Genomic DNA, 27,445 nt, shown 5'->3' on the forward strand with positions numbered 1-27,445 from the left:
GTTGTGGGGCAGACTCTGTGAGGCAAGAATTATATTTTTCTATGGCATCTGATATCAGGACAGCACCAAGGCCAAAACTATTGGATTGTATTTTTTATTATTCTTATTATTCTTATTATTTTTTGCTATGTACATGCTGCATTTAACACATTTAGTTGAATCTAGGATGTGAGGCTTATACACAATAGTAACAGTCATCTATTCATCTGTCTTCATCATTGTGAAATATGACAGTGATCAACAAGCATAAAGTTTATTCGTATAAGCTTATACTTTTCAATATGTTTTGTGTTGAATGTGGTCCATTGCATGTGTCACTAATCCAAAACATTTGAGTTCAAAGGTGGAGGCTCTCACAGTTTCTTAACCAAGTTTCACTTTGGACAGCAGTTTCAAAGATGAAACTACCAAATATTCCAATATACATTTGCAAGAAAATAATTCACATCAACATGCAATTGTCCTGACTCAAATCTATCATACACTAGGTGATCTGTTTGGTTGGTTTTGCTTTGCTTTTCCCAGGATGCTGTCGAGGCAAGAGGGACTATGCAGAAAATGTTAAGTGGTTCTTACTGTATATTATGGTGATTATAACTTGGCCTTATCCCATCAGCTGACCGGCCTGCAGTATTGGAGACTGACTGAATGTTTGTTGAAACGGCTCTAAGTTAAGTGCCACAAACCAAATAGACAAGCCTGCCTCTCATTATCCCAGCCAGAGCGGAGTCTGATCATTGCGCATACCTCGAATAATTAGTGCATGGTACAGTGCGCGGTGATATTGTCCTTTTCATAATGTTTATCAGATGCACCGCCAGGCTCTGTTGCCGGTAAGTGGCCCGTGCGCTGATGTCCTCGCGCTGATGCTCCGTTTGGCTCCTGTCCAGAAGTCCCAGGACAGCCCCAGTGCTGTCGATAGAGAAGTGGGGACCTCCCAAACTGAGGTCTGGATTTACCCTATGATCCTCCATCTGTGAACGGGCATCAGTGCATCATGTAGCCTTTTGTAAGTCAACATATTATCTCCAGTCCGTTGTATATGCTTAACAGTGGGGTGTTATTGTTTGTTGTTACTTGTTAGACGAATCCAATCCAAACACGTGTCTTTTTCATTTGTTATTAACTAATGTAGAGGCATAACCCCTTTACAATAGGCTAAGTTAAAGCTTCATTGAAAGTAGAGTCAGGGCAGTCCTCTTTGTACACTTTTATGAAGATCGCGCTCAACCCCGCCCCTCCTCAACTCCATCTGAACTTTAGCTGCTGCCTGCGCGCAACTCTCTTCTGCCCTGGACGGAGCTAACGGGCCGCTGAGCTGCCCCAGAGACGGTCGGAAACTATCGGAACAATGGGCTGGAAAGAGCGAGGCTGGCTGCTGTGTGCCGCTGTTGTCGGGTTTGTGGCGAATATTCAGTGCGTAAAACGGTCAGACTTTTTCCCTTTTGGCCAAAGCGCAGGAGACGAGGTCCTGGAGCCAGGGACGGACAAGACGCACCAACTTCAGCTGGACAAGCCCGTCCTATTTTATGATAGCTCCTACAACAGCATCTTTGTAAGTAATGGGCAGCATGGAGTTATTTGTGACATTTTGAACTATTTGTAATATTTAGGAGGTCATCTCATTTCCATTTGTTTTGGGCAATTGCGCATACACGAAGCCATGGCACAAAATTTGGAATTGAACAGCGTTACAGCATTTCTCAACTCGTTAAAGACAAGAGATTCTTCCTGACACTGATTGACTTATCACCAGGACAGTGGCATGTGTCCATGGATTCTTTCTGCCTCCCTGGAGGTTATCGTTTTACTGTTAACCAAAAAAACAAAAAAACAAAAAACAAACAAAAAAAAACAAAACAGCAAAGATCTGGAGGCGAAGTTTTTTGCAATCCTTCCAGGAACATCCACGGTGGGTCTATGCAAAATGGCCCTGTGGTCTCAAAGAGATGCTTATCTCCTGAATGAATTTAAACTGCAGATTTACTCCACTCTTTTTCTCTTGCCATGCTTTCAGGGGCTCCATGTTTAAAATCCAATCCAAGAATGTTATTTTCAGCTAAAGCAAAAAAGCTGATGCCTTGGTTTGTTTAAGAAGGCCACAGTAAAGGCCAAGTCAATACATGTCATTGCACTGCAGGATGTGTATGTCAGTCAGTATGGAACAAATCTTAGTTTATGTAAACAGATTGCATCAGTCAAAGACACATCAACTCTATAACGTTTTTTGGGACTTCCCCATTACTTTTAATGAATGATGTTATCTTCCATTTGGCCCTGAGATATTGAATGAGACACACTCTACACCTGAACTGTCTGAGCCCTGCAGGGGAACAGTGCTTTCCAAACCACATATGGCTAAAACAAAACATTGAATTATGAGGAGGTCTGCATCCTCCTACACAGTGTGATTCATTATTCCTTGGTATGCTCAGAACTTATTCCAAAACAAATGTTTTTGTTTTTGTTTTTTTATCAAAGCTTTTATCCCTCTTATTCATCTGTTTTATCTCTGGTTCTGTGATTTTGATTAGTGATTTGTCCAGTGCTCCATGACCAGGCTAAGACAGGAAACGGAGTGACTCGGAATAGTGCTCTTGTTTTCAGGAAGTGAGGGAGTCCCTAGTGTAGAGTGTGTGAGTGTTTTTGACATGAACTCTGCATTTCTGCTTTATGAGCCCGGCATGTGTCCACCGTAAAACAGAAGTGTGCAGGCTGTGGTAAATGGCATCTTGTTTGTTCATTAAGCCTTTGTGGAATATGGCAGAGGACTTAGATCATTTGTCTTCTGTGTGTGACCAGGGACTTGGGTCAGACCAGCTGAGCGATAGCCCCTATCTCAGTGGTTTTCTGGTGTCACAAGATCTCACATCATTATATTGATCTGTAGCATTTAGGCACCTGTCCCTTGTCTCTGTAGTTTTGATTGATAAAAATTGAAAATCATATAGTGTTATTGCATTCATAATGAGCTCCTGAGTCCTGTCTCTCAATGTCCCACTGCATTTAACAACTTATGAGAACTTCTTTAATTTGAGTCAGTCTTACTAGATAGATAAGAGAGAATAGATAGTTTTGAATGAATTTTTATCTACCTATTAAACATAAATACTGGTTTTATCTGCACATTAAAAAAGCTAAATAAAAAGACTTCACTGTCCATATTTTGTATTGTTGGCTCCTCCATAACTACACAAATGGTTTCCTAAGCAGCAGATTCAGCACATTTTTCTGTATGTTGTTCAAATACCTGTAGACTGTAATGACCTCACATAAAAACAACCTATTTGGGAGTTTTAGTTGTTTACCATTGGTACAAATGATCAGTCTGAGGAAATAACTGCAGTAAACCTCTAATCTCCCGGCGCCATTGTCTTTGAGTATTTCTTTTCTGTTTCTGCTTCATGCGGCTACAGACGTGTAAAGCTGCACTATGTAACTTTTTCTTACTGGACCTGTTTGTCTCAGTTTGTATGACAGGATGACTATAGGGATTCATGACTAGAATGTTCCACAGTATGGCATTAAAAATATTTATCTTGTATTTTATCAATGCCACTAGTTTTTATTGCTTAAAAAAACACACTTAAAAGCGTAATTTTTACTGTGACCGGGTCTCTCTCTCCACTGATCTAACCTGTAACCCGGTGGCATCATCTGCTTGTCTTCTTTGAGATAAATAAGTTCAAGATAAGAGAACCTTACTAATGCCATACTAAGGGACATTCCAGACAAAACAATTATATTTAAAGCCACAGTGTGTAACTTTTAGACTACAATAAAAGCGTGTTTGTTTGTTTGTTCATTTTGGTTGTATTTACAGCACTGAAAAACTAAGATAAACATTTACAGAGAGCATGTTTGTATTGCTACATCTTAACCCTTGGCCTGGAGGGGTGCCAAATAACCATAATTTCTGTAACTCGCTATTTCCATAGAATCATCCAGGTGACTTGCAATCTCCAGAAGGGTACATACTGTACCTAACTTAACTTATATAGCACATTTAATAAACACACAGTAGACATCAATGAAACAATCAATAAAACCAATCAAATCATCCATACATCCATCAATTTTCTTCCACTTATCCGGGGTTGAGTCGCGGGGGTAGCAGGCTAAGCAGGGACTCCCAGACTTCTCTCAACCCAGACACATCCTCCAGCTCCTCCGATGGGACCCCAAGGCTTTCCCAGGCCAGCCGAGTGACATAGTCCCTTCAGCATGTCGTGGGTCTTCCCTGGGGCCTCCTTCCGGTGGGACATGCCTGGAACACCTTCCCAGCGAGGTGTCCCCGGTTCATCTGGAATAGATGCCCAAGACACCTTAGCTTGCTCCTCTCAACATGGAGGAGCAGAGGCTCTACTCTGAGCTTCTCCAGTGTGATCGAGCTCCTCACCTTATCTTTAAGGGTATGCCAAGCCACCCTGTGGAAGAAACCTATTTCGGCTGCTTGTATCCGCGATCTTGTCCTTTTGGTCATTACCCAGAGCTCATGAACATAGGTGAGGGTAGGAACGTAGATTGACCGGAAAATCAAGAGCTTTGCCTTTCGACTTAGCTCCTTCTTTACTGTGACAGTCTGATCAAATCAAAACCAAAAAAAAAAAAAAAGTAATAAATAAATATAAATTATAAGAATTAAATTAAATAAAAAATACCTAGGATTTTAAAAATCATTTAATCAAATTAAAAAAAAAACTCTCTCTGTATTATTTCTAGATCAACACCAATGGCTTTGTTGCCACAGCAAAGCCGACCAGTGAGTCGAATTATCTCGGCCGCATGCCTGCCAGCTTTGGCATGATCGCAGCTCTACAAGGAGACCTGGACACCAGCGATGGGGTGGGCAAAGTCTTCTTCAGACAAGATGAGAGTCCTGCACTTCTGAGGCAGGCAGCAGAGCACATAAACAGGGCTTTTCCAGACGAAGATGAAGTTAACCCCACTCACGCCGTGGTAGTCACATGGGTGGACGTGGCAATGCAAGAGCAGGACAGCAGAGATGGCATAAAGAAGGTAAACTTTAAAAATGATATAATCTCAGAAACCCATTTGGGACAATGCAAAAATGCTGTTAAATACCATGCAGAAATGACGAGTTAACTCTCAAAGTGCCACACTGTAGTCATGATTCATTCACTTCATACTGGATGGTGGTAAGGTACTACTGTAGCCACAGCTGCCCTGGGACAGACACCTAACACTCATGCGCACAACACTTTCATACTAGACAAGGTGGCTGCCTAGGCAAAGTGTCTTGCCTAAAGACACGACAGAAAAGGTTAGTGGTCCCCCTAACCTTTGGGTTGGGGGACCACTAAGCCACTGTTGCCCCTTTTACTGACAGATGATTGGCTGTAGAAATTATTATTATAAAGACCCAAACTGACCATTAAACTGACAATTAAAAATGACTGCCCTAGAAACCACTTAATATTATCTAAAAGTTGTTGGAATATTCAACCCCATAGAACCTACCAGTATCTCTTTTATGTTGTTATTTGTTTTTCTAATTAAAAAAAAAATCAAATTTGTTTAATTTTATTGCCTTCAAATTTAAAAAAGACTCACTATAAAAATTACTTCATCACATATTTAATTCAGCAGTATATATATGTATAGCAGTAAAATATGTTTTGATTAAAAGAAAACAAACTCACAAAAATGTGTTATAAAAAATAGATATTTCTTCATTTTTATGGTTAATTTTACAGTTATATTATCATTATTATAGCATTAACAATGACTAAATACTTTTAATTTTATGACTATAATTTTTCAGAGAAACACTTTCCAGCTGATTCTTGCCTCCCTGGAGACTGGTTCTTATGCCATTGTCCTGTACGCGAGAGACGGGATACAGTTTACCTCCACACCAGCCAAGGGCCAGAGTGTGGTGATGCATGCAGGCTTCAGCAAAGGCCTTGTATGGGGTTTCATGTTCTCAAGCCAGGGACCGTACTACCGCATCACCACTGACGATGAGGAGTCTGTCAGACGTCTGGCTGAGTAAGTCAATGAAACACTATAATGAAAAACAGTCAGATTAATCAAATAAATCCTCATAGTAAGATTTATTTTATGCAAGTTAACTTAAAGGCGCTGTACCTGACTTTAACTGTCTTAAAATATGAAAGACTAGTTCATTTGAAACGGTTTGCAGTGGTCCAAAGTTATTCCTTACTTACTTTATGCATTTCAAGCTCTTTAATTAGTCACTGTGATGAGTTTACGAGTGTGTTTCACACACTGCCATGGTCAAACTCACAACAACTGGCATGCTGAGGCGCACTTCCTGATTTTTGGACAATAAAATGCTTTCTAATTAGATGCAGACATTATGCAGTGGACTTACTTTGACCTCAAGAGCTGCTTATACAATATATCTGTACTGGGCAAGACATATTTTACTCAAATAAATGGAAAATCGGGTACAGGGCCTTTAAACACAATAATAATAGATCAGCTCAAATGTCTCAGTGCAGTACCTTCGTATATGAAGTCATTTTCTTTCGCTTTCAGAGAGACCAACTCTGGCATGCGCGGTGTCCATGTTTTTGAGATTGGCACTTTCCCTTATTTCACAAACGTGCTTCCGGGAGAGGTGTCCAATCTGCCCACTGAGGACCCAGAGGAGGCTGGGGTGGGTGGACAGCACCTGGAGTACCCCCCATATGAGCCAGAGAGGGGGCAAATCCCAATCAACCCTGTCCAATACCAACCAGAGAACCCAGAGGTGGTAGTTGTGGATGACACAGAAATCAACGTAAACGGTAATAAAATAAAACATACATTTGTACATGTATTTACTGTTTTGTTATTAAACATCAACCAATATGGGCCAATGCCGAGTGTTTAGAATCCAGAGAAATCAATGGCTGATCAACTCTGGCGATATTTTTGGGCAGATGTGTAGGGCTGATTTTTATTATTTTTCTCAATTTATGTAGTTTAAATTTACTACAAACTCACCCACAGCCATTTTTTTTTTTTTACAACAAATCTATAAAAGAGCAGTGTAGTCACATTTTGTGCCATTATCTGTTCTCGCTAAAGTGCTCAGATTAAGCTATGTGTATTGATTAGTCAGCAGGTTGACCCAAACAAATGATCAACTCTGCTGGAGATAGCATGGTTAAAAGTTGATTTTGAGTAATATTTAAGCTACCTATTATTTGCACATTTCATTTCCTGAAATAAAATAGTGATTATAATCTTTCTTTGTTTGTTTTATAGTGTTTTCATACAACCTTGGAGCATGTGCGAACAACAGAGATAAATGCTCACAGTTTGCTGACTGTAGAGACTATCCTGGAGGATACTGCTGCCATTGTCGACCTGGTTTCTACGGCAATGGTGTTCAGTGTGTGGCAGAAGGTAAATGAAGAATCACTTATTGTTCATGATTATAAAAGTTTGTTACTAAAAAATGATACTGATTCATTGTAAATTTTAATACATAATGAATAAGGCATCAGTCCCAAGTAGCATCCACTAGGCCTCAATGCCACAGCATGCCAACGAGCACATCCTGATTACTGGAGAATGAAATCCTTTCTAATTAGATTTTGACCTCGAAATGAATCTTTAAATATCAATAAGTTGCCATTAAACCTTAAAACTCAGTAAAATGTGTTGTTTTTCCACAGGGAAGCCTCAGAGAATGAATGGTAAAATGAATGGGAATGTGTATGTGGGTAGCTCTCCGACTCCAGTTCAGTTCAACAATAACGACCTGCACTCGTATGTTGTGGTAAATGACGGCCGCGCCTATGTCGCCATCAGCGACATTCCCAAATCCATTGGCCCCTCGCTCATGCCCCTCTCCGCCCTTGGAGGGGTCATCGGCTGGGCCTTTGCTCTGGAGCAGCCTGGCTTCAAGAATGGCTTTGGGATCATTGGTAAGATTTTTGTACACATTTTTCCACTTATGTGTTGAACAGCTGCAGTTTGACTCTCTCCAGATGGACTCCCCCTGGACTGAGAGTTCAGCCAGGGCCAGAGATCCTCTATTGTTTTGCAATGTAGTCACAAAGTCAATACTGACCAGTGGTATAGGAAAAACTGGATTGAAAAAAAAAAATTATTGCTAGTACAGTAGTTAAAGGAACCTGACCCAGATTCAACTCAAATCCATTATGTTGACAGATAGCATGCTATTTTTGAAACCGATATGTTAAACCTTTCTCAAAAATATCAGTAATTAAAGTGGGACTAAACACCCAAAACAGAGGGGGAACATGGTATAGTCTTACACTGTTTTAGACCACAAAGCTTCAAAATAACTTGCACTGAAATGACCATAGGAACTGTAGACAATGCTATAAAAACTCTATAAACACAGTTTAGTAGCTGAAGGTAACTGGTTTAGTCTCACTTTAGGTATCAGTTCAAAGATGGTTATAAGTGTATGTGTATGGGGCAAGGTTTCCAAACCAGGGTTACGAGAACCTTTGGGGTATAGGAAAACGCAGAGAGTACTTGGAAAAGAGTTTAAAATTTAATGGTATTTCAGTATAAAATGTTCTTTGTAGTAATCTTTGATTACTTTAGATGATTTTGGACATAATTAATAGGGCTGAAACTAACTATTATTTCAGTAGTCGATTAGTGAAATGATTATATTTATTGTATATTGAGACTGAGACATAATCAACCAAATACAAGTTGAAATGAACACTTCAACTTGTGTACATTTTTACTTAATAATGATAGTGGCTTCAAAATACCATTACTCGACACAAAAAGTGTTAGGAAGCACTGAAGAGGAGGCTCTGAAAAAAAAATCATTTGAGCTAGTATGGGGCTCTCTTCAGCAATGTTCTTGAAGCTCCTGTGTGTTTGCTGTAGGCGGTATGTTCACGCGGCAGGCTGAGGTGACCTTTATGCCCGGTAACGAGAAGCTGACGATCCGACAGGAGTTCAAAGGCATCGACGAGCACGACCACCTGGAGGTCAGCACCGTTCTGGATGGACGCATCCCACAGGTTCCACCTGAAGCCACGGTGCAAGTCGAGCCGTACTCTGAGATCTACCAGTACAGCGACAACTGTAAGGCACATTTTTGATTTAAACTAAACTGAGTACATTTGCATGGCCAGAAAAAAAGATAACAATAATAATCAGATAAGAACCTAAAACATGCACAGGTGTAAACAATGAGAAAGAAATCAGATTACTCAATCAGATGTAACTGTTTGCATTGACGTTTTCAATCTGAGTCCTGATATCATGCCTACATACTAGCTTTATACTACATCACACAACAAAACTGTACTTGCCAGTTGTGTGGTGGTTTAAGAGGTTAATGCTTTTGCTGAATGTCTCTACACTCGCTCTCCCCATTTCATGCACATTACAGCTATCCTGTGAAAAAAAGCCTTCAGGACAGAAAATCTTTTAAAAATAAATAAATAATAATAAAAATTAGAACTAATAAATCCTTTTCATTAGACAACACGTTTCTTTTGCAGTTGCTACAGAACATGTCCTATTGTGCAGTAATTCACATAGTAACCCTGGTTGCCTCAATTTCTTTGTAGATAATGTATGTTCAACAACTTAACAGTGCATGTAAGGAAAGTGAATCAAATTCTCTCCAAATCCCTGCTTTGTTTCCTTTTAGTGATTACATCTTCCTCGACCCGTGACTACAAAGTGACCCTCCCCGACGGCAGAGTGGAGACCAGGACGTACCAGTGGCGTCAGACCATTACCTTCCAGAGCTGCCAACATGGAGACCCCATGAAGGATGTCAAGCCCTCCCAGATGCTGAGGGTGGAGCAGATCTTTGTTATGTACGACGCAAACAATGAACTGACGAGATTTGCCATGAGCAACAAGATCGGAGATGTCAACGGTGAGGTCATAGGTTATTTATATGACTTCCTGTTTGGGTTTGAGCACTTCCTCCATGGAGCAAATTAATATAGCATCCTGCCAAGGTATAGGCTGAGAGAGGCTTAGGTCATGTTATTGTTGTAAACACACCAAATCATAACACAGCTATTTCTGTTATAAGGATGTTCCCCATTTAGCTTTACATCAAAGAACTACTCGCCCACTCATTCATAAACACATATTTTCACAGTGGACTGAAGCAAGTTGGGTTAAGTATATTGCCCAAGGACAAATCAGTATGAGCTGAAGGAGCAGGGCCCATAAAAGCAAAATAACATGAAAAAAAAAATACGTTTTTGGACTGTTGACTGGGATATTATATTATTTCCAACTACTTAATCCTGGAATAGGTGGTAGGACAACATAAGTTTTTAACTTCAACCTACTCTTTTTGAGCACCTCAGCTATGCACTTAATTGATAATGCACCTACTGCAAAGTAAGGAAAGTGATGCTCAAATAAATAATTACAATAAGAATAATTTCAATTGATTTCAGATGGCCAGCCAGAGGAGAACCCATGCTTCACCGGGAGACACGGCTGTGACAACAACGCCGTGTGTCGACCTGGAACAGGAAATGCATTCACCTGTGAATGTGCGGCAGGATTCAAAGGCGATGGACGACTCTGCTATGGTAGGACTGAAATCAGACATACTTTCTATTTCTCCAATTGTCAAATACTTAATGCTGCAAAAGGATGGAAATGCGTGACATGCCTTAAACCTGGACTATGTAACTTTTCTGTTATTGCTTTGTAATGTTCCACAGTATGACAATATACTACAAACAACTTATTTCTTGCCTTTATTCAATTAAAGATGTTGTTATTGTTCAAAAATACCTGGAAAACATACATTGGTATTGTGAGCGAGGCTTACTCTCCACAGATCTGACCTGCTGGTGTCTGTATGCAGATAGATCAAACTAATGCCATACTGTGGAACAAAGCAATAACATCTTTATGTAGGCAGACCTTTAACAAGTTACATGTTATGTCTGTGTTTTCTTCTTGTATTATTATTTTTTTATTTTACATGAGCAATTATTTGGTCTTACTTACTTTCCTTTTGAAGTTTCATTTCCAGTTTTGGGCCTTTATCTCCCAGTTTCCCACATTTATTTGGGTTTTAAGTCACTCCTTTAAAGTCTTCCTTCCTCGGGAACTGGACAATCTTAGCAATTAGCATAGAGGAGTCCCACACGATAAACAAATGACGTCCCATACTCCCATTCCTCCCTATGCATTGGTGTGGTCAGAGCTTTTGTAACAGGCTGTTGCATTAAAGAGCAGACAGGAAAACCCCAAGGCACAGAGATAGAAGAAGGATGCGTTTCAGACAAGATTTTATCAGTTTGTAATTAGTAAATTTAATTAAAGTTTCCTCTGATCTTTGCACATCTGATACTGAAGATTTATGTCGCTGACTTCAAGAGCAGATAGTAATTACTGTATGTCTTTTCTCTTCTTATTTCTACCACCTCCTTCACATCAGTCTACTTACTATTTGAGTAAAACTATGCACTTACTCTTATTCTTACTTTGTGGCTATGTAGGGGTAGACGATGTTGACAAAAATGAAAATCTTTTTGAGTCTTAATATTAAAAATGATCTGATCATTTTCAATATGTGGTCAAATGTCTTAGCTGTAGTCTTAGTTACCCCAAACATTAATTAACTGACAGAAATAGCAATGAAATATGCATATTTCAGCTCTTTTTGTATCTTATATTTACAGTATATTACAGTTACAGATAGTATATGTGATTGTTAATGTAACTACTTTTGTATATTGTATGTATTATGTGCTTAGTTGCTATGCTGACATGTTCAAGTGAAGTGGTCTTTCAGTTACTGGTCTGTTTTTTAGAGACTGGCTTTAGTGAGTTAAGACTGCTGCTGTTTTGCTCTTGTGTTGGCGTGGGTTACAGTAGCTCTTGTGTCCAGAAAATAAACAGCCAGAAGACATTTGGCGTTTCCTTAAAACAGAACATTACAATATCTTCACCTCGATTAGCCTTGAATAAAACATGATCTACAATGATTCAGGCTTTGCAACTACTTACTTAAAGGGTTAGGGTTAAGGGGTTAAGGGTAGGTTATTAATTAAGTAGTTGCTAAGCCTAAACTGTTCTTAATAAATTCATTTATTGTGAATCAAGTAGTAACAGTAGTAGTAAGTAGTAAGTAGTTGTAGTAATTATATCAAAAACATTTATGTTAAGAAGAAAATATACGATTTTTGAAAAGCAGACAGGTTATTCCTGTTGATATCTATAAAGGTCCTCTATTGCACAGAATTGACTCTCGTGAGCTTTAAATCATGCTATAATATTGTTACCTCCTTGAAAACATACCTAGAGTTGTGTTTTGTTCCATTCACACATGCAGGATTACTCACTTGCATTATTAGGATGTCTACATCTCCAAAACTCAAAATGCTCTGCTCCACCTTGTGATGTCAAGCTGTAGTTTTCAAGTTAACCACTAACTTTTACCTTTAGTTCAGTAGAGATGGCAATTCCATGGCTGAAATAATCCAAATGCTTCTTGTGAAGGTGTAAAACAGTGGAGCACTTCCTGTATTACCATATGATCTCACAAGGTGTTTTCCATTTGAGAGAAGTACTCACTACACATGTGTGAATGAAACAAAACACATCTCCAGCTATGTTTGTGATGAGGAAACAACATTATAACATAGATCAGAAAATATTGTAATATGGGCTCTTTAATAAAAATAGCTTCTTTGCAGATACCAATTGTATTTTCTCATTTTTAGACATTGATGAGTGTGTAGAGACTCCCCTCATCTGTGGGGCCCATGCCATCTGCAACAACCAGCCTGGGACTTTCCGTTGTGAGTGTGTTGAAGGATACCAGTTTGCCAGTGATGGGCGAACATGTGTGGGTAAGTGAAGTTAGCAAAAGTATTTAAACAAGCCTAAATCTATCATCACAAATAGTCAAAGTTAGTAGTTACAGAGATTAAATGGACTCAGTAGACCAAGATGTTATAATTAAACATGTGATATTAAAGTGGTTCTGCTCACAGCAAGAGTTTAGTCATGAGATCAATCCACAGGGAGTTACCAACACTTGTTTTTCTTCTCCTACAGTGTTTTTATGTAATATTTTTCATTCATATTTTGAGGTATTGTTGTCAAGTAGTTGTAGTACATATTATAAAGATGAGATTTGTCCTCCCTGCTCTTTACCCCTGCTTCATGTTACTGTATCATGTCAAATAAATCCTATGAGGGGAAACAAATAGTTTTTGTTGAAATGACCAACTCTGGTCAGTATCCTTGGGAGTGATAATATATTTTAAAGTACAACATTTCAGGTTTCAGATTCCTTTTTATTCTGTCTTCTTGTGGGGAAATGTATCTTAGCGCATGCAGGGGTCAGTAGCTTGCATATGAATGGGACTTCACTTACACATTAAACATATCAAATAGCAAAAAGACAGTTCAGCATATATTGCATGACAATTACATCACACAATATACAAGTCTCTCAGTCTCAACACAGCCTGTATAATCAGTTTGTTCATATTGAATAATTCAATACATGAACGAGGACTTATACCTGTTGCTTTTACATAAGCGAGTCCTATATCTTAAAGCATATGGTGTAATGTCCTTGTATTTTCTTTTACAGAGGCAGATCGTCCTGTAAACCCCTGTGAGGATGGCAGTCACACCTGTGATATTTCTGAGCGCGCTCAGTGCACCTACACTGGAGGCTCCGCCTTTGTCTGCTCCTGTCTAGAGGGATTTTTAGGAGATGGGTCTATTTGTCAAGGTAAGACACACAATCAAATGTTTTCTCATAAAAAAGTAAAATATCTATTATGGATGGGACAAGACTTAATTCCCACAAGAAAAGACAATAGATTTTGACCTTGTTTACAAAAAACAAATGGGCCTGTCACGATAATTACTTTATCAACTTATTATTCAATATATGAAAGCTGAAACAATATTTGGGGCTCACTGTTTATCATGTGTACAACTAAGATTTGAGCTGTAGAGGGATAAAATACATAACTTCTATGACTCATTATAGCTACAAACTAATACTGAAGTGTTATTCTGTTATTTATGTATTGCATCTCATGGTTTTTAACAATATTGTGCAAAACTTGTTATCATGACAAAGCCTATGATTTTAGCAACACATTTTTTTTTAAATTAGTTAGATTGCCAAAACAAATAAATATGGCTTCACCACCGATAGCACCACACTATTATTTCTCAAAAAAGATTTACTTGTTTTATTTCAATTGTCAAGATCAATTTCCACTTGTGCACAATCCTGTGGCAATTTTGTCTTGTGGGATTTTTCGGTCCCATCACTTATATTTATTCTAGCAGGGTACAATAGAAAAAGCTATTCTTCAAAATTAGTATCTAAAAGAAAAACTTATAAGGACTTGGAAAACTTTACTTTTTGACTGTCTCAAGTGATTTGTTGGATAAAAGAGGCAACCAGCTGGTCTGTGATTTAAGACAATAACAGTGGTTGTCACAAAATGTTCACTGCAGCTGCTGTTTTGTTAAAAATATGCTGCTACAAAAACACGATCAGTCTACTTTATTACATTCAATTTAAGTTAATCACTATTTGACTGTGCGGGTTGTCAATCATTCTACACATGCACATTCCACTATTCCATGTAGCCTTTTACGTCTTTTTTAGGTATAGAAAAAAAATTCATAATTTATCATGAACCCTTAGCAACTAGAGGTATTTGCAGTGTAATTGGTTTATGCTGAAGGGGAGGAGAGGCTAAAATGACTAATTGGTCTGCTGCTGCGGTAAAGCATGGAGGAAGATACTGGCATGTAGGTTTCAGTTTGAATTTAAGAATACATTTTTGTTTAATTAGACGATATGTTCATCTTATTTACCAACTTATTGCCTACCGTTCTGGCCACTATACATCAACACTTAACAATATCTCCTTAATACAGATCTCTTGTTAGTGGCATTATCAAAGCTCTGAATCTCTACTTAAATTATCATGTCTGACCCGTTGTCTGTGAATTCCTTTGAAAAGTTCACTATAATGTCTCCATTCATGACATAGACAGACCCACCATTTATGCGATCCTTAAAGCTGTAACATGGCTTCCTATGGTCCTAATGTTAAAAGCATGTGTTTGGATGGGGGAGGTGAGTTACGTAACACACCTCCAGTGATTGAAGACGCTACATGAAAAACAGATGGGCGTCGTGGGTCTGTTAAAGTCCAGGTTCTACGCATGTTTCTCTTTTGGCAGCTCAATTACACTTTCATTCATAGTTTCCGTTCTTCCCATGCTGGTTCTCTCTCACAATATAGACCTGTTCTGACCCAAATCAAGCTACAATTTCAATCAAATGGAAAGGCTGGGTTTTAAATTATATTGCAAAATTGTTCTAGACAGTAGTGATTAACTGAGATGGGGGCAGGTCAGATTTTAGGTTAACAACTCAGTGTTTCTCAAATACTGCTGGAGGAGTTCTTTCAGGTGGTACTTGGATAGCTCTTCAGTGTGTGGGTTTGCCTAATTTAGAGTTCATTTTATCCACCTTTTTGTACTCTTTTGTATATTTTTTTGGTTTAAAACTACAGTGACGATATAGACCTGGTTTAGCCCTAGACTAGACCTGTTATGTACTTGACTTAGATCTGGTGGTACCCGAAAAAACAGATATTTACTTTGGTGGTGCCTGGTGTGAAATGTTTGAGATCCACTGGGTTAACCAACTTTTTGGGGGGCATTGTAATTTTAAAAATCTGTCACGGTCACTGTCCAAATGTTGTTTTTTTCGTGCTATCTTTATGTCGTTATGCCTCTTATGGAAAGATAAAGAGTTATTGAATTCAGTAATAGGTTAACTCATTTTACATTACAATATTGGCCTACTCAGGAATATAGGAAAAGCTAGAATATCAGTAGTTTAATCATTTTCTCACTATTATTATTATCTTGTCTTTGCAGATGTGGATGAGTGTCAGCTCCGCAGTTGCCACCACGACGCAGGCTGTTACAACACGCAGGGCTCCTTCTCCTGTGAGTGCAAACCTGGTTACCGCGGAGATGGCTTTCAGTGCACCCCAGGTAAAGTCTAAAATACACTCCGCTCAGTTAAAATAACCTGCATAGTGAAATAAATGAAAATGTGTTTTAATAACGGCGTATTATGCAACTTTTTTGGTGGAGGTTCTGTTGGCTGCTTGTCTCAATGGTGATGTTGTTGCCGTGACTGGAATGTTACACCGTATAGCATTAAACTCTTTCTTGCATTTAATCAAGTACAAGTTGTTATATTGTTCATGCATTCTTGCCCTAAACCTATTCCCCATGAATTGAGTGTATACAGATTTTAGTCTCCACAAAGCAATAAATACTCACTCACTCAATGTGCTACTGCTAGACTGTTAGATGCTATTTTTGTCATTTTTCTTCTTCGCAATTTTGCAAAAAACACAAATCTATAATAGTCAGTGTGGGTATGGTTACACACAAAGAAGAATAGTGGAATTTGTATACATAGCATTGTTTTCCCACACATTTGTGCAAGACCAGTATTAAGAATGAGCCCTTTAGCAGAATCCATATTACTACCAGCTGAAGTCTGTTCCCCATTTCATTCTTAAAAGCTACAGGAATTTGTCACACTTTATGAGTAACTAATATAAAGCAGAAAGCACTAGCATGTTTTGCAGTTAACACGATTTGAGGCTACAGCTAAATCCACAAGATAATAAGTGCTTTATGCTTTAAAATCTGTATGACATTGCATACATATTTGGATCATGTTCAGGACAAAAAAGCTATAGGAGTTTGACTTCCCTTTTCAGTGTCTGATTTGCAACAGAAAACTAGATACACATGGTCATAAATTATGGTTTATAGTGTAAGTGACATTGCACACATACATGCTACTTACCACATGTCTATTTACCATAACTCATAAAAAATGTCATGTTTTTGTTTTGTGTATTTCATGTAAAACAGAAAAACATCGATTATTTCATTACATTTTATTTTACCTTATTAAAAACAAAACATTTTTATTTATTGAACATAAACAATACAAACTTTTAACAGTACCCAAAAAACAGTCTAATTGTTTCATTCAAAGTCCAAACTCCAAACCGCATGCTTTTGTTGACAGAGGAGTGGGTGTGGACCCCTCATTTAAAAGACCCAAGCATATCATTGAAAATTAGAAATGACAGAATCTCATTTAAAATTCCATCACTGCACAAAATTCACAGCCCTACAGTAAACCCTTTACTTCCTGAGGATACAATTACATAAATCATGCTTTACAGTTTACATGACATCACAGACATTTTTATGACTTGGGTCGTGTTTGGTTCACAAAACTATCACCTGAGGAGACTTTACAGCTGCACTGAGATGCCATTACATACGACTTGAGTCACTTTTTGAGATGCCTGTGCTTTGCCTATTGGACCTTATTGTCCTAATATTTTTCACTCAAAACAAATTTGTCATGCTTTTTTGAATAGCTAATTTAATACAGAAAATGAAACAACCACCAAGTTTTTGCATGCCTTATGTTAACAGCCACATTCAAAATACGGTTTGCCAGATGTATCAACTTTATGTGTTTCAGAATGATGAAAAATTGAGACCATTGCCATGACAATTAACAATTTAAACAAAATCTGATATATTTTGAATGGTGCAAATTGCTCAAAATATGCTTTATAGTTTATATGACATTGCATACAGGGATATACAAATTTTATGTTTCTCTTCCTTTCAGAGAGGCAGAGGACTCCATGCGAGCTGCACAGGGACAGCATTTACCAAGGTCCCCGGGGTCCTCGGCCTCCTGTGGGTCAGTACATCCCGACCTGCGATCAGAACGGAGCCTACTCACCCATGCAGTGCCACCACAGCATCGGGGAGTGCTGGTGTGTGGACCAGAGCGGGCGTGAGATACCAGGAACACGCACAGAGCCAGGACAGAGACCCACATGTGAGTATTAGGCAGAATATACTACTACTATGAATGAATTGTGATATACCAGTAAACATCATTACATCTGTGTTCAGTGCTTTTCCATCCATTTACTTTTCCTATTGGTCAGCCTCCATTGTGCTTTGACTATGTGATTCTCAAGTATCTTCTTTTTTTTGCCACATTACCTACCACTACTACCCCACTGGACTCTTTCCCACCAAAATCAACAGTATACTTCAACAATATATCGCTTGTCTCACTACCTCAACATTAGACTTATTTGACTCCACAATCTATCTATAGGATATATCAATTGTATGTTTAGAGCGTGCCAAGAACTTGTACCTCTCATTGGGCATTTTTTGTCACAGTGCTACTTGGACAATCAACTTGATTTCACAATTTTGATGCGTAAACAACCATTGATGTTTATGGAATAGACACTTTCTTTACAGACGCTTCTAAAATGTCGTTTACTACTATTACCGTAGACATGTGCGTATTTCCTGATCATTGACACTAGAGTCAGGCAAAAATATGTCTTGAGGCCATGTGTAGCAATGCAATTGTTGTCTATTTTATGAACGCAAGGGCTACTTTAGGAGTCAAAACAACAGCAGTCTCAGCTCAGTCTCCAAAACAGACCAGTAACTGACCAATAGAAGCTTCCATCAACTTGTCGGCATAGCAACAAATTGTCACATACAAAAGAGTTACATTAAAACAACACACAAAGTAGTATTTATTTATTTTTTTTTGTAGTATTTATTTTATGTGGTCATTGCATTCAAAATCAAACATTATTCAACTTGTATAAGGTTGTACATAACATTTCTATCATGACTGAAAGGGTTTAGGCTGAAGTAAAAAATATTCCAAAATTCCAAAAATATTCCAATTCCAATTTCAAGAAAAGCAGCATCAGTTCTACAACATATATCTGAATATGCATGCAAAAAACAAACAAAGTACAAACCATACTAGTTCACATAAATTCCTGAGTCTTGTAATTTTTAAAAAGTAATGTTTTATACCTCTTTTAAAATGCTTCTATTGTGTAGGAGTTTTTTTTAATTTATCATCAAGGTTGTTCCACACACTAACCCCTCAAACAGAAATATAATGATGTTTTTTACTGGTTGTAGTCTTATTTTTTTTAATATACCTGTTCTTCTAAGATGATCTTGACTATCTCTCTGTTCAAATAACATCTGTAAAACAAATCAAGCAAACAGTTACAAGAAAAACAAAAGGTGTCAACTCTGAACTAAACACAAAATATCAGATCATTACAATAATCAAGAAGAAATGCAAGGAATAATCTGCATGCTCATGTCTGACTGACTGGCAGGTAATGACCATGGCACACCTGTTGGCCCCACCCCCCGCCCTGATGTGCACCCGCTGCCTCCCGGGACACACCTGTTATACGCCCAGAGCGGCCGAATCGAGCATGTCCCACTAGAAGGATACAACATGAAGAAAGAACAAGCCAAGACTCTGCTCCATCTGCCTGTGAGTGTGAAATCCATTTTGACCAGGAATTTGACTACAGTGCATGCATACAGTATAGTGTATGTATAAACGTCACTGACAAAAAATGTGAAGAATGTACAACTTGTGATATGGAGGCAGGGCTTAGTAGAAAGGGGAGTGCTTTGTACCATCAGCTATCTCCATCCTCAACACACTATCTCAATGAGCTACTCGCACTGTGAATTTTCTTTGTCGATTGTCTATTGTGTTACATATTGTTTAATCTATCATGGGGTTGTGGGTTAAATTACTAGGTTGATCTCTGACTAGTTATCGTGCATGTTTGTCAGTCTATTTGTGTTTTCCTTCTACCATCAAAACATCTGCATAGATCTAAAGTCTAAATATACTAAGAAATTTAAGTTAATGACCTCAGATTACCCATAATAAATGAATAAAGTTAATAATTATTTGCATATGTCCCTGTAAATTTACTGACCTCCAGTTTCTTGGATATTCCCCAGCAGTTTTTAATGTATTTGTATTTGAAGAAGTAAACAAGTCCTCAGCCATAAGACTCAATAAACACTCTTAGAAAAACACTTTAGTCATGCAGCTATGACTCAATGGGAAATAAAAAACAACTTGAGTTTTTTCTTCAGCATCAGTAATTTGAAGCTACTAGTGTTTATGTGTCCTGTTTTTTAATGGAAGCTGATACTTTTTTTTTTAACTCTGTAGAAGTACTAATTTGTACTTCTACATAAATAATTTTATTTTGAAGTAACGGTACTCTTAATTGAGTAAAATTTTTGGCTATGTTTGATTACGAGCAGTTTCTAAGATCCAATTTGGTTGTAGACCTAACATCCCTAGCTACTATGTTATATGTGGACATCTTTTTGTATACAGCAGACACTTTAAGGCTTGTCCAATTTGTTTTTTTCTTGTAATAACACAGGTTCGCTCTCTGCCCATTTCCCTTCACCATTTTATTCTAGACACATGTTGACATTCATGCTAATTACTAACATCAGTTGGACTGAGCTAGCAAAAGAATTACAATCTGCATTTGTTGTTACGCTGATCTCCAAAGCAGCTGCTCCGTGTGTGGCAGAGCTAATTTATGTCAGAGAATTAATGTCCCGAGACACATGTGCTTCTTGTTTTAAATTTGACCACTGTTTTTTGAGCAAAGTTAACTTCAAAGGTTTATGGTTGGTTGTTTCCCTCTGAATAGGAAAAGGTGGTCATTGGAGTGGCCTACGACTGTGTGGACAAAATGGTTTACTGGACAGAAATCACATCTCCATCTATCAGTAAAGCCAGACTGCAGGGAGGAGAGCCAACGCAAGTCATTAGATCAGGTAAATTCACTGAACTCTTTGATTATACAATTAATGAGGCATATTTCATGGCATAATTAAAGTTGTCTCTCAAATAGGGATGGAACGATAAATCAAATGCTGAAAAAAAGGGTACACAATAATCGTTTGTGGGGCATTTTGTATATTTGTGATAATCGGCAACGAAGATAATTGCCATTATATCACCAGAATGTGCAGAAAAAAGCTACTTAATCATGGGGGAGTCAATGAGGAGGTCAAAGGGGTCTGTTATCTCAGGCCTCAGGATCTTAGGAGTTCCACAATTGTGAGGCTTCTTGACCCAGGCCCCCAAATTTCTGTCGAGTGCCCTGCTTATCCATGTTCTCCTCTAGATCATAGTTGTTGCTGTTAACAAAGTACAATAAGACTCAATAAACATTCTTAGAAAAACACTTAAGTCATGCAGCTATGACTCAAGGGAAAATAAAAAGAACAACTTGAGTTTTTTCTTCAGTATCAGGAATTTAAAGCTACTGTTTGTTTGTGTGTCCTGCTTTTTAGTAATTTCTCTTTTGAGTAATTTTTTAAACTACATCTTTGTACTTCTACTTCAATAAAAATTGACAGCACTCTTAATTGAGTATAATTTATTAAAATTGTAAAGGTACATGTTTTAAAAAGAACATCTAAAATTGAATAAAATATTTCTTTTTTTTTTTTTTTATCACAGTAGCAAAAAGTCAACAAACTTAAACTGGATCACACTGATTTCCACTCCATTGTACAAAGTGTGTCTATAATAAACACACTGCCCCCTCTCCACAGACATTGACAGTCCAGAGGGCATCACCATCGACCACTTGGGGCGCACCATGTTCTGGACAGACTCTGTGAAGGACCGCATTGAGGTGGCGTCTCTGGACGGAACTCAGAGAAAGGTCATCATAGACACTGACCTGGTCAACCCCCGAGCTATCATCGCTGACCCTCCTAATGGGTGTGTACTAAATATAACTCAACAGAAAAGAGGAGCCTGTTTTACTGCTGGACCTGAGACCCTTTGAGAGAGTAGTCTTCAAATAGTTTGATTGTGAGCTTATTTTAATTTTCATCTTTTTGAAGACCAGAATCTGAGCCACGTTCACTGCATTATGTAGAGAAAACCATATGAATATATCATTTTCCAGCTGGACATAAGTTCAAAAGTTACATGCATAATGTTGCTTTAGTTTTTTAATGTTTTTTTCCTGTTATTTCCTAGAGTCATGTTTCCTATTAGAGGGACCATTTGAGTATTTTTAATCTTTTGATTGTTTTAAGTGACATTAAACTTAAGTACCATTTATGTATAAAAACACAGATCAAGCCTGGTAGCAAGTGATGGATCCTCATTGTCCATCTTTTAAATTCTGTATAAATCCACTTGTTTTCCCAAAGTAAATGCATCTTGTGTTCTCAGTTATCTGTATTGGGCCGATTGGAACCGTGATGCCCCTAAAATCGAGTCCTCGTACATGGACGGCTCTAACAGGAGGGTGCTGGTGAAGGACGACCTGGGTCTACCCAATGGTCTCACATATGACCCTCAGAGCGCTCAGCTGTGTTGGGCCGACGCAGGTACGGGACATTTCAGAGGGATTATTCACTGATGAGATGATGTCTGCTGTCTCGTCTCTGGTCTAACTCCCGTGTGATGTTCCCTCCAGGCACACATAAACTGGAGTGCATGAATCCTGGACGAGGCGACCGCAGACAGGTCCTGGAGGGCATTCAGTATCCATTTGGGATGACAACTTTCGGGAAAAACCTCTATTATACTGACTGGAGGAGGTTTGGCCATTTATAATGCTTATTTTGTTAATCGATATGAATTTACCAGTAGGGCTTCAATTAACGATCATTTTAGTAGCCGGTTAGCGTTAGCCCATTAGTCAATTTATTATTTAAAAAAAATAATAATAATAATATTTTCAACCAGATAGATATAAAAATGTATGAAAGAGGTGTAATTTTGTTTATTTAATCCCCAGATTAGTGCTGGTTTAATCCTGATTTAGTCTTGATTTAGTCTTGGTTTAGTCTTGGTTTAGTCTTGGTTAAGTCTTGTTTTGTTTTTTGTTTTTGTCAAGTATGATGATGTTACAGATGATTTACACATCAGGCTTGCACAGTGGGGGAGACGTTGGGTCAAAAGTCAAATAGCTACTGACATTTTAAATATGGCATCTCACTCCACCTCTGACACGCATTGACATCCATAGCACTTTCATGTTGGGTGGATTTTGTATGTTTTTAGTAACTGCACCAAGTGGGGGAAGGGACTGCTGTCTATTTAGGAGTGCATATACAAAGAGTAGGAGGAGGCATCTTAAAAACTGGCAGCTGCTTGCAATTTCTCAGCAGTGACCTGGGCCTCTCTGATCTTACCAAGTCTGGAGAGGAAGAGCAGTGGGGGAGGAACAACTAACCGTGTCTACTAACTCATATCCTGTGGACAAACTTTAGTTTTAGTCACAATACTCAAATTTAAAACTCAATTTCAATATTCAGGAAAAGATTTGATATAAATGTTGATAATCTAGTGATAATAATACCACTCTTTATACAATATATGGAATAGTATTTTTAACACAAGTTGTTAGTAGTTTCTTTCAAATTATCATTCAGTATTTTTATTAGTTCTGCTGTAAATTAAGACTTTTCTAAAACTATCCTAGAAAGGTTCAACTTATTCCTGTTGATGTATTTTTAGCATTGCTATATCTAAGGGGTTTAAAGTGGTGTGCAGGCCTCATTAGTCGTACTTATCATTTTGTTAGGGTTTTTTTGTAATACAAATTCGTCTGTAAGTAAATGTGAGCATTAAAATCTTGTAGTTAATAGAAAAATAAATACACTTTACCCATGTTATAGTTAAGAGTTATTTATTGTGTGATTCATCTGATCTTTCCTGGTCCTGGTGCAGTCTTGGTTTAGTCCGGTATTAGTCTTGGTATAGTCATGGTATCCTGATTTTGTTATAATTCATGGGAAAAGTAATTACTCAGTCTTGCTTTATTGCAAGTCTTGACCTGACTTGAACCCAAATTTCTTCTTTGGTCCTGGTCTATGTGTGGTTTAATCTGGTTTCAGTTTTGGTTTATATCTAATTTTGTCCTTTAATTGTAATCTCCAAAACTTTTCTGTAAGCATAGTTAATTATGATTAGAAAAAAAAGACTACTTCAGACATTTCACAGAGGCACAGGATGTTACATTTCCATATTGGGACAGTTCCGGGTTGCTAAACATTTTGTTGTCTTTGTTTATAACAGGGATGCAGTGGTTTCAGTAGACCGCTATGCTGGCAAAGAATCAGACGAGTTCCAGCCTCAGAAAAGGACCAAGCTGTATGGGTTAGCCGCAGCCTACTCACAGTGTCTACAAGGTAAAAACAAAAGCACTTTTACAACCAACATGTTGGTGGTAAAATGAAGAACAGTTCACTATATTTATGGTTAATTCATATACTTATGTATCTGATGTTTTTGTAGAAATTGAGTTAGTCATATTATATTTTTGTTTCTGTTTTTTACATTCTGGTGGTCAGATCATAAAGTGCCATTAAACACTAAATCAGCTTTTTGCTACTAAACTTTGTACATGGTGTTGTAATAGTATTGTCTACTGCTCCTAGTCGTTTGGGTTTTTGTTTTTTTGTTTTTTGGCAATTGTAGTGCAAACTAGGTAAATCTGGAGCTTTTGTGTCAAAACCTGTTAAAAACTGAAACAGTGCTGCCTCCAGTGGTAACTGAAATTGCAAGTACTACGTGACATCATGCAGAACTGCCCTGATTAAAGCTCCACTTCACCCCATTCACTTTCCCCTTTAGTCCTCCAGATACTGCACAGCTTAGGAGCTCTATTTGAAATGTGGCTGTTATTGTGGGAGGAGTTTAGATGTTTAGTCCCACTTTAAACCTCAATATTTCTGAACTACCCAGAATGCTATGCAGGTAAGAACCTATAATTAAGGAAAAGAATTCTGCCTTGAAGTAAGGACATCTATAATTCATCCCCTTCATTAAAAATTACACATACTCTTATCTTTAATGAGAGGTAGTGTTCTCTGTACCTTTATTTTACCAGGTAAAATGTTAATTCTAGCATGACTGCATCCCTTATCCAATTAAAATCAGATTTAGCCAAAAGCATTATTACTATATAAGGAATCATAATTATATTATAGCCATTATAATCATGGCTAGATCATTGTTATTCAAATTATATATGTATTCATACTTTATTTCTGCTTAACAGTTTTACCTATTTCTCAATTTTGTAAACGATATACACTCTATCCTGGTTTGTGCAGAAGTACTCACAGCTTCACTTGAAAGCTCTTTCTCCAAATAGCTTGACCCTTGTACCTTTGGGGGCTAGCTCAGAGTTACACTTATTATCCAGTCGCTTAACTCCTCTGAACCAAGCCGTAAAAAGTAGGCCTGGTGTGGTGACCTGTGCAGCCTCTGTAAAACACACTGAGAGCAGTTTGCCAACCAGAGAAAGCACTGCATTTTCTTACCAGAGGAATTCAACTTCTAAAATGTATATACCGGTACTTAGATTTCAGCGTGAGTGATGTTACTGTGTCCATAGCAGCCACAACACATCATCCTCCCATTCAGATAAGACTGAACACAGTGGGAATTTGAGGCAACAGGAGGGGAGTTAGATATGTTTTCTTAGATTACAACATGTCCTGATACCTTCAGTTACTAAGATTGTTTTTAAATAATTGCACTTAAACTCTAGATTGTGAAGAATTACTTGTACTGATGTAACCAAAACCTTTTATATGGTGAACAGTTCTGTTCTTCTTGATTTTAATCATATCTTACGTTTAAAAGCCTCTTGTGCTGAAACAACTTCAACTTTTAAACCTTTAATGTCCAGCTGAGATTTTAATCCATTGTTGTTTTACTTTATGAATGTAGCAGCAATCAGATCTATAACAGGAATTAGTCCACTACTGACTTTATGCGGTTAGGCCTATGTGTAGATGCCCCACTAAATGAATTATACCACATTTTTTCAAACATTTTGCCGGGTCTAAAGCTCTAAAATAGAAGTGGGATGTATATTAAAAAATGCATAATAACGCAATTTTTATTTTGGAGAAATGTAAAATTACAATATTAAGTATATCACGTATAATTATCTACTTGAAATTACAGCTAAAAGAGCTGATTCTTAATAAAATGAACAGAAATCTTACAAACAAGTGATATTACTTCACTTATGTGGTTAATTTTATGGTCCATTCAAATTTTGTGCTAGACTTGAACCTCAACCAAAATATTTACAGGCACATTTTAACACATTCCTGAATATTTTTGTGAAGATTTTACTGTGACAAAATTGGATTGGGTATAAAAATGAAAATATATGAACATCCATGGAAGTATTTAGTAATTGTAATCGTGTGTAATGTGTTTGAGTAACTTTTTTGGCCGCCCATGTTCCTCACAACAGTCCAAAAGTGCTTTCGTAACTATACTGATTTATAAGGGAAACACATGTGTATCTTTTAGTTCTTGGCCCACTTATAATGAAAATGTTTTAGTCAACAATCATTTCTTAATCTCTCTTCCAGGACAAAACTACTGTGGCATAAACAATGGAGGCTGCACTCATCTGTGTTTAGCGACACCTAATGGCCGCTCCTGTAAATGTCCCGACAACGCAGTGGGGGTGGGCTGCATTGAGAGAGATGGCTATTAAATAAATGAGAATTACACTGTTTGGACGTGTTACCACAAATTAGGAGCCTCTCAGCATTAACTATAGCTGCTGAAAATACCACTGAAAACATGAATTGGAAATGATCGTGCCTTGTATTTTTATGGTGCCTTTTTTAAAACTTTGCCTTCACATTTTTAGTATTGTAAATAAAAACACTATTATGTTTACTGTCTCCTGGTGCACATGAACTGAGAATAAAGCTCAAGGGATAAGTAATTTAATGTGAAATTATTACAGCTATGTATATGACATCATCTCTTGGCATCTGTGTTACACTGTGGGTGGCATGTTGGAAATAAAGGAAAGTTTATACTGTGGAATGTGTCTATAAGGCCTGTTGGATGGGTTACATGCTGGACAGCAACTGAATAAACATTTTTCTAACAAATTTGTCTGTTTTTGGTATCTCATATTATTCCTTTAAATGCTGTCCGTCACCTGGGAAATGCTTGTTAATAATAATTTTTAAACTATCTGTGATTGTAGAATCTAAATCTTATCATCTTGTTATGTTACTCCTATACAAGCTGACTTAAAGCCCCACCATGTAACTTTTCTTATCCATTATAGACAAAAAATTGGCTAAAAATTTGTTTTATTTATTTATTAAAAAAATATTATTATGGATGTTTTTATTACACTGAAAACATAAAAAAAATAAAAAAAAACAAAAAACAAAAACATTCTGTTTCTGTGAGTAGGCTCTCCTCAAAACAGACTTTCATTTGGCTTGGAGGAGGGCCATGGAGAATGTACCAATGGTTTGTGTATGATTTTAATATTCTATATCTATGAAATCCTGCAGGTGATGTGCCACCTCGAGAAAGTTACACGTTATTGCTTTAATATGGCATGGCAGAATAAACACAATTTATTTTGAAGGAGGGAAACATGAATGAAGAACAATATTTTTTATAAGTTGCATATGTAAGATTGAGAAAATCCATTCAAAGTTGCAA

General features: G+C 37.6%; 1 protein-coding gene across 1 annotated transcript; it reads left to right on the plus strand.

The window, feature by feature from the left end:
* Positions 1-1,240: 1,240 nt before the first annotated feature.
* On the plus strand, positions 1,241-26,874 carry nid1a (nidogen 1a). Its single transcript, XM_033979507.2, has 20 exons — positions 1,241-1,555; positions 4,723-5,019; positions 5,786-6,012; positions 6,526-6,776; positions 7,240-7,380; positions 7,653-7,904; positions 8,854-9,054; positions 9,629-9,862; positions 10,401-10,538; positions 12,687-12,815; positions 13,568-13,711; positions 15,898-16,017; positions 17,699-17,914; positions 19,251-19,414; positions 20,616-20,742; positions 21,529-21,700; positions 22,163-22,320; positions 22,410-22,533; positions 24,017-24,129; positions 26,338-26,874. Exons 1-20 carry the CDS (start codon positions 1,352-1,354, stop codon positions 26,463-26,465), a joined length of 3,540 nt encoding a protein of 1,179 aa, XP_033835398.1. The 5' UTR covers positions 1,241-1,351; the 3' UTR covers positions 26,466-26,874.
* The last annotated feature ends 571 nt before the right edge of the window (positions 26,875-27,445 follow it).

This window comes from Periophthalmus magnuspinnatus, chromosome 15, assembly GCF_009829125.3.
Source record: "Periophthalmus magnuspinnatus isolate fPerMag1 chromosome 15, fPerMag1.2.pri, whole genome shotgun sequence".
Classification (NCBI taxonomy): Eukaryota; Metazoa; Chordata; class Actinopteri; order Gobiiformes; family Gobiidae; genus Periophthalmus; species Periophthalmus magnuspinnatus.

Coding starts and splice junctions, on each gene's coding strand:
- nid1a (XM_033979507.2), top strand. CDS start 1,352: ATGGGCTGGAAAGAGCGAGGCTGGCTGCTGTGTGCCGCTGTTGTCGGG. Junction 21,701..22,162: donor ATCGCTGACCCTCCTAATGG/GTGTGTACTAAA, acceptor TTGTGTTCTCAG/TTATCTGTATTGGGCCGATT. Junction 22,534..24,016: donor TATTATACTGACTGGAGGAG/GTTTGGCCATTT, acceptor TGTTTATAACAG/GGATGCAGTGGTTTCAGTAG.